We start from the raw sequence: 7,811 nt of genomic DNA, 5'->3' as shown, positions 1-7,811 counted from the left end.
CCACGGCTAAGCTAAGGAAGAGTTTCTGATATTTTTAACATTTATTTCACGTTGATTTTTTTTTGTTGACGTAATGGCACATTTAATCTAATCTAACATACTCCTACTCTCAAGGAGAGGGGAATTTACTCTATGAGGTGGTCCAACTAAGCCGGAGGAACTTGATGGGAACTGAACTACCATCAGACCAGACGGGTGCATCACACACCCTTAAGGCACATTGATGAGAGGTAAGGTTTGAACCATTGACCTCCCACCCTATAATTAATGTGATCGTCAACTCCTCTAGAAGGAGGTGATTATTTATTTCATGTTGATGATGTGGCCGATTTAAGCTATTCGGCTTACTAGTGGAATCGTAGATCGAGACTACACAAGTTTTTATCAAATCAATAACATGAAGAGGTCTTTTTCCTTTTTTTTTCCCCTTTTATCTTGGCAATAAAGCTATAATAATACTACAAAATTCACCCGAAAATGAAAGGATACAAGTGTATTTTCTCTTCCTGCCAGTTTTTATCAACGAGTGTTAGCTGGCTACTAATGCTAGTAGTATTTATCTAAAGGAAAGCAACAGTAGTATAACACATCATCCTGGATACACACAGATATATATTGGATAAAATAACATGTTATCCCGATTATATATGTGCATCATTTCTCATATATCACATATATGAATTAATTAGGAAAAAATGAAACAAAATTTTGCTGCTAAAATTAGGGAAAAATATTTTAGCTAAATATCTTATTCCAAGAGAATTAAATCAATTTATTTATTTTTTGTTTTGGTGGGGTGTGGGGGTGGGAGAGTAAAACTGTAGAAGAAGAGGTACCTAGGCAACCAATCCTGACCGATCGTAAAAAGTTTGAAAAAGCTCGTGCTCTGAAAGCTACGGATATAAACGAACAAAAGAGAAAATGAAACGAAGAAAGCATTAAAAAAATCAGTCATGTGTGGACAAAATGTAACCGTACTATAAAGTTGATCTTCCATGAAACGGCGAAAATTCAGCTCATTTTTTCCTCGTCGGAAAATTTGCCTTTTGGTCCCTCATATTTTTAAAAAAATTATTTTAGTCCATCACATTCAAAATTAATCAAAATAGTCATTTAGACATAAAAAAGTGCGATGGCTGGATCCCAAAGTTCATTTTCGCCCAATTCTCAAGCCTAAAAGTGAGTGCCTTCCTCACCTGCTCATCATTTTAAGGGAAAAAAGGAAAACATACTTTGTTTCCTTTTAAAAAAAAGTGCATAACCACTTTTTTTTTTTCTCTTTTCCCTATTTTTAGCCATTAAAACTATTTTTTTTAGAGAGAAACGAAGTATATTTTTATTTTTGTCCTTGAAATTATAAACATGTGAGAGAGGCGTGCACATTTTAGCTAACAAACAGAGTAAAAATGAGTTTCGAGACAAAAAAGGCACAATTTCTTATATATGAGGGAATATTTTAATTAATTTTAAATATGAGGGGCTAACTTTTTTTTCCCCCTCAACGTGAGAGACCAAATTGGCAAATTTCCCGACAGCGATCGTAATTTGCAGGAATCGTACCATCGCGGCAGTTTTCCAAGCACAAGATAAACATTCACTTATATAGACTCCACGCACGCATACCATTACTGGTAAAATCCATCTCTGCTTCTTTGCATTCTTCAAAAGTCTCCCGTTCCTTTCCTCCTGTATTAACAATCTCGACAACCCATTTATCAGTCTAATTTTTCCAATATACATTAGGTAAAATTCTGCCAGATAACGGGTTTTCGCACTTCTGATTCATCTGGGTACGTTTGTTCTTCATAGTGGATTATCTTTATTGCTTTTTTTTTTTCGCTTTCTTGGGTTTAATTTATTGAGTTAAAATGCTAGGATCTCGGTAAAGTGGTACGTTTGTCCTAATTATAGTGGAATTAAGTAAAAGTTTGTTGATCGTTTGGGTTCCTGAGCTTCAATCCAGAGGAACATGCCTGTTGCAAATAATCGTTTAATCGTTTATCTTTGGTTAGTGGTTCGATGAAGATATAATCATGGCATCAAACTTTGTTTACTCTGAATGTTCTATTTCTTAATTTGCGTTGTAAAATTATTGTGTGATCCACTTATCAACATGTTTGCGCTTGAATTTTTCTGGGTTTTCGTTAAAATATGCAAAAGCTTAAGGCTTGGAATTTGCATTGATAAGGGCAAAAAGTTTCGAGCTTTACTCAATTCTGTGCTTGATTTCTGTTACTAGTATTAAGGTACACGTGACAATACTTTAATCAATTGCAGGTTTCAATTGTTACTTTAATTTGAGTGCATCTGCTGTCTACTGCATTCTATCGCATGATGGCCACTGCTGAAGTAGCTCTGCAACTATATGATGGGGCTGGTCCACAATTTTGGGGATCTAATATTGGCTATAGAAAATCAGGTTCATCGTTTCCTTGTAGATCCTTTGAAAGATGCAGAAAGAAAAGGGTCTTAAAGTCAATGAAATCTCTTAAATGTTTAAGCAGTTCATGTAGGGGCATTAGGATTCATCAGTTTCCGTGTATCAATGGGGTCTCACATAGATATGCTGCGACTGATAAGTTTGGTCTTTCGCATTGCAAATGCCAATCTGCTGATAATGTCGGTGGCCTAACAGCCGAGAGTGGAAATGGGACGTGGTTTGTGGATAATGCTAAGGATTTCAATTCAACAAACGGTAATGTAAGGAATTTTCTTGAGCTTGGGGCAGTCAAAGAGTTAAAACATGATAAGGAATTGCACCACTCTAATGGCAACCCACCATCCGATAAGACAATTCAAGATGGCATGAACAAGGGTAAATCGAGCTTCATTGAGAATGAGGCTTGGGAACTATTGCAGGAATCTGTTGCCTACTATTGTGGTAGCCCTGTTGGAACAATTGCTGCTAAGGATCCTACGAGTTCCAGTGTTCTGAATTATGATCAGGTCTTTATTCGTGATTTTATTCCCTCTGGAATTGCTTTCCTGTTGAAGGGAGAGTATGACATTGTCCGCAATTTTATCCTACACACACTTCAGTTGCAGGTAAGGTGATGGTCTAGTTGTCTGACAATTGTAGCTTGATAAAGAGTACTTGTTTGTTTCACCTTTTGTGTGGGTGATTCTTTTTTTGATTTCTGTAGTGAGATAGCTTTGATCTATCCACCAAAATCTTAATGTTTTATTTTTTCTCTTTTGTGTCCACAAAGTCTCTTTAGTGTTGTAGTCTGAAAATTTTTTGCTCCAAAACTATTCTTTTCATCATCTGTGAACAAAGCTCACGATATTAGTGTCGTGTGTCTTAGTCATTGTAACTGTTCTTCCATTTCCAGGTTATGTAAGAAATAGGTTACAATCTGTCATGAAAAAATTTGCAGGATGCACTGCCCAATCTGCATATAAAGTTGCATACTGTTTGTTGCGTTTCTTGAGATGCAAAGTGTATTCTACAAATCTGTACTTTGTATTGCATGAGTGGATTTAACGTGGCATGTTTTTTTCATGTTCAGAACTGGAATTGCGAGAAAAGATGATCTTGAACATGTCTTGCATTTCTGCTAAACTTGGGGTGGTGGTTGGGAGTGAGATTGATGGTCCAAGACATTTTGTACAGGAATAAAAGTAATAGGTGTATTCATCAATCAAATTACTCTACCAAGTATGCAGAATTAACAATGGACCTTGGCCTGAACATGTAAAGCTTGTCACTGACCCAGATAAATTTTCAAATAATCACAAATGCCCCAAAATTAAGGTTGCCTAACACTTCTCAATTTACTGAGTATTCTTTAGAGCTGTTTGATGCATGGTAATCACTGTGCTCTGCCTAAGGGGGGCTAGAAGTGCCAAGTCCCCTATGAGGATTGTTAGTCATCACTTATGATGGTCCACAATATGTGTGTTCTTCTCTTTGTACATCCTCTTATTCACATTTATGAAGTACTATTTTATTATTCTTCAACTATTACCGCTTCAGGAATGTAGGTCCTGTTTCCATATGACACATCTCTCCCCCCTTCCCATCAAAAATTACAAAATCTGCACTTTTCCTTCTTGCATGAAAACTAGCTATGTTCAATTGAGTTTCTCTTCTGAAGCAGTGAAGAAGTAACCCATTTTGTCAGAATTTTTAACCTTATTCAACTTGGTCATCTGCATGATTAACTTCATTAACATAGTATAATAGGGGACATGATTTAAGACAAGGGCTATCATTATGTATTTATCGAAAGACGAGACCCAGAGATGAAATTCTGGGAAACAATTAAGATATTAGGAAGAAGACATCACAGTACTGTATTGATTATGTTGCGCACTGCCTTGGTCCTCACTATTTTATTTTGCTAATGTATACCATATGGTTTGTCTAAAGTTTTCTATTCATACATACTTGAAGCTTGCCTCCCAGTATTGGTTTGCCTTCTCTTCTCTCCTTGCTCAATCTTTAACTGCAATTATTATTTATCCAACTCTATGGTTGGTAAAACTGGATGGTTCACCAATTTAGAGTATACGAGGTTCTGTCCAAGGAGAAGTGGTAGATTTATCTAATTAAGAGGAGTACACTTGGAAATTATGTCGCCAGTAGTGTCATCATTATTATTGTTTTTGTCCAGAGCTGGGAGAAAACTATGGACTGTCATAGTCCTGGCCAAGGTTTGATGCCTGCCAGTTTCAAAGTGCGCACAGTTCCTTTAGATGTCGATGACACTGCCACTGAAGAAGTTCTGGATCCCGACTTTGGAGAGGCTGCAATTGGTCGTGTTGCTCCTGTTGATTCTGGTAATATCTGCTGAAGCATGTCATTAAGAAGGATCTTGATGTGTAAACTAATTGGACTTCGAATAATGTGACGTTCAATACAGGATTATGGTGGATTATTCTGTTGCGTGCATATGGAAAATGCTCAGGAGACCTCTCAGTACAAGAGAGGATTGATGTCCAAACGGGAATCAAGATGATTTTGAGGTTATGTCTTGCTGATGGTTTTGATATGTTTCCAACGCTGCTGGTGACTGATGGTTCTTGCATGATAGATCGTCGGATGGGCATTCATGGTCATCCTTTAGAAATTCAAGTAAGCAGATGATCTTGATCGACAGAGCATTTTCTTGGTAAAAGTTGTAATCCTTTATGTCAATGGAAATTAATCGGAGCACACACACGGAAAAAAAAAAAAGGAATAATCTCATTTCTCTTCTGGACTTTTTGGCTATCTTCTTGTAGATTTGTCATCCTTGGTGGCAGTATTTTGGCTACCATTTCTGTGCGTTAGCTATTGATATTTTAAACTTTAGAAGTGACAATGCTCATTTTTTCTCTCTTAGTGAAGGGTAGTTCATGTATGATAAAGTAACCTTAGATAGTTTTTTACTTTCAGCAAATGCTCGAGTAATTCTCAAAAATCTCTCACTTTCCCCAACAGCCTATTAATTTGTATTGAGATTCTCTAAGATGCAACTATTTCTGGAATATGGACTTGAAGAAGACAGAAAAAAGAGAACTATATCGAGAGCACTTTGATTGTGCATGTATTGTTTTTCTTCCATAGTCGAACTTCTATGAAGTAAGCTGGTTGTGTATACTGGTATGAGTTCTCTAGTTTGGGGTTCTTGTTCTGATGAGGGGATTGGTAACTTCTTTGAGATGTCCAATTCTGTTGCAGGCACTATTCTATTCGGCATTACTTTGTGCTCGGGAAATGCTTGCTCCAGAGGATGGATCAGCTGATCTTCTACGGGCATTAAACAATCGTCTTATTGCCTTATCCTTCCATATTAGGGAATATTACTGGATTGATATGAAGAAGCTGAATGAGATTTATCGCTACAAGACTGAAGAGTACTCCTATGATGCTGTTAACAAGTTCAACATTTACCCAGATCAGATTTCACCTTGGCTTGTTGGGTGGATGCCAAATAAAGGAGGCTATCTGATTGGAAACTTGCAACCCGCTCACATGGACTTCCGGTTCTTTTCGCTGGGAAATTTATGGTCTATTGTCAGCAATCTTGCAACCACGGACCAATCTCATGCTATACTGGACCTCATTGAAGCGAAATGGGCAGATTTGGTGGCAGACATGCCGTTTAAAATATGTTATCCTGCTCTTGATGGTCAAGAGTGGCAGATAATTACAGGCTGTGATCCAAAGAACACGTAAGTTGAACTTTGATTAGACTGACATTAACCAATTTGTGTGGCTTTTGACTGAATATATTTTCCTTTGTTTCTGATGCAGGCCTTGGTCTTATCATAATGGAGGTTCTTGGCCAACTTTGCTCTGGCAGGTACCAGTTGTTCAATTTAGTACGGAATCACTGTGATTGTTGTTATTTTGGTTTCATGCATGTAATAACAGTGCTGTATTGGATCTTTCCTGGGGTTGTGGCTTTTCTGTAGCTTATAACTGACCAGATCTAAATGGCTGATCCTCTTTGTCAACTCAACTAATTTTCGATTGCATTTGTACCGGAGAACATGATAGGAATTCCATTTTTCTCACCTAGGATCTGCATGCGTGGAGGAAAATTTCTTGTATGCTCCTTTTAAGGAAATGAGAAGTTCTCAATCACAATGGAGGGAAAAAATTACATCAATGTTGTAAATGAAGATTATCATCGGCTTTTAATTTTTCTTTTATATACAATGTCCAATTCTGCTATTTTGCTTTTCTCTATTTGTCGCAGCACATACCTCATGCTTACAGCTTTGGCATGCATGTGTGTACATTATTCGAGTTGGTAATGTTCCGAGTGGAATCCACTTTTTTTTTTTTTTTAATTGTGAAATGCCTTTGTAGCATATGTGCCAAAAGCATTTACCATGCCATGTTCATTTATTTAGCGTTTAATCCATAGCTCTATCACTCTATTTAAAATCTGATTCTGCAACGCTGCATGTGTGCATATCTTTTTTTCACATTCCTTTGTTAAGTAATTGGAATAACATGATAGTTTCTTAGCTGAATTTTGCTAGTTTGTATGATACAAATGAGATAAATAATGCGCTTGATCTTTTGCAGCTAACTGTTGCATGCATTAAAATGAATAGACCAGAAATTGCTGCAAAAGCTGTTGAGGTTGCAGAGAAGCGCCTGTCACGAGACAAGTGGCCTGAATATTATGACACCAAAAGGGGAAGATTCATCGGCAAACAGTCGCGCCTCTTCCAGACCTGGTCAATTGCAGGATATCTTGTGGCAAAACTTCTGCTTGCCAACCCGGGTGCAGCCAAGATACTTATTACCGAAGAGGATTCTGAGCTTATAAATGCCCTTTCATGCGCAATCAGTTCCAGTCCAAGACGAAGACGCGGGCCAAAACCTTCCCAGAAAACCTATATAGTATGAGAGTTGGAGGCATGTAGCTGACAAGACATGCTGGAAAGCTTCATTTGCTTCTCGCTCGCCTGTACAGATGAGGGGTTTGCATATCCCTTGCAGGTGGATGCTAACATCCTTCCATCCATGATTATTACGTATTGGATGGTCCCGTTATACTAGTGTCGCAATTCTTTTCCACATTTCTTGGAGTTTGGTTCAAAGCTGAAATTATTTTACTTGTCGGCTTGTATCACTAACTCCTACAGAAAGTGTTAATTATTGGAAGTGTCTGATTCTATCATATATAATATAAATTATTGTAATATGTCGGTTACAATATAAATTTATATATAACATAAATTTGCTTGCAATCATTCCTTCCATTCCATTTTTGACAGTCTTGATTTTTTTTTTTCATTAAAATATCCTTACATTAATATTAGGAAATCATTATATTTCTACATTAATTACAACGGCAACACTGGTG

At 37.2% G+C, this 7,811-nt stretch overlaps 1 protein-coding gene across 2 annotated transcripts; it reads left to right on the top strand.

Moving 5' to 3' along the window:
* Nucleotides 1–1,531: 1,531 nt before the first annotated feature.
* On the top strand, nt 1,532–7,695 carry LOC113730692 (neutral/alkaline invertase 3, chloroplastic-like). Of its 2 annotated transcripts, XM_027255551.2 has the most exons (8): nt 1,532–1,631; nt 1,744–1,790; nt 2,278–3,045; nt 4,617–4,782; nt 4,866–5,077; nt 5,666–6,159; nt 6,242–6,290; nt 7,025–7,695. In XM_027255551.2, exons 3-8 carry the CDS (start codon nt 2,332–2,334, stop codon nt 7,349–7,351), a joined length of 1,962 nt encoding a protein of 653 aa, XP_027111352.2. In that variant the 5' UTR covers nt 1,532–1,631; nt 1,744–1,790; nt 2,278–2,331; the 3' UTR covers nt 7,352–7,695. The 2 variants fall into 2 exon arrangements, with proteins under 2 accessions (XP_027111352.2, XP_071934802.1); XM_072078701.1 differs by lacking the exon at nt 1,532–1,631 and having other exon boundaries at nt 1,638–1,790.
* Nucleotides 7,696–7,811: the final 116 nt, after the last annotated feature.

The sequence above is a fragment of the Coffea arabica genome, chromosome 2e (genome assembly GCF_036785885.1).
Source record: "Coffea arabica cultivar ET-39 chromosome 2e, Coffea Arabica ET-39 HiFi, whole genome shotgun sequence".
NCBI classification, from domain to species: Eukaryota; Viridiplantae; Streptophyta; class Magnoliopsida; order Gentianales; family Rubiaceae; genus Coffea; species Coffea arabica.
The sequence above is the reverse complement of the archived record's forward strand: the minus strand, read 5'-3'. Positions and strand labels throughout refer to the sequence as shown.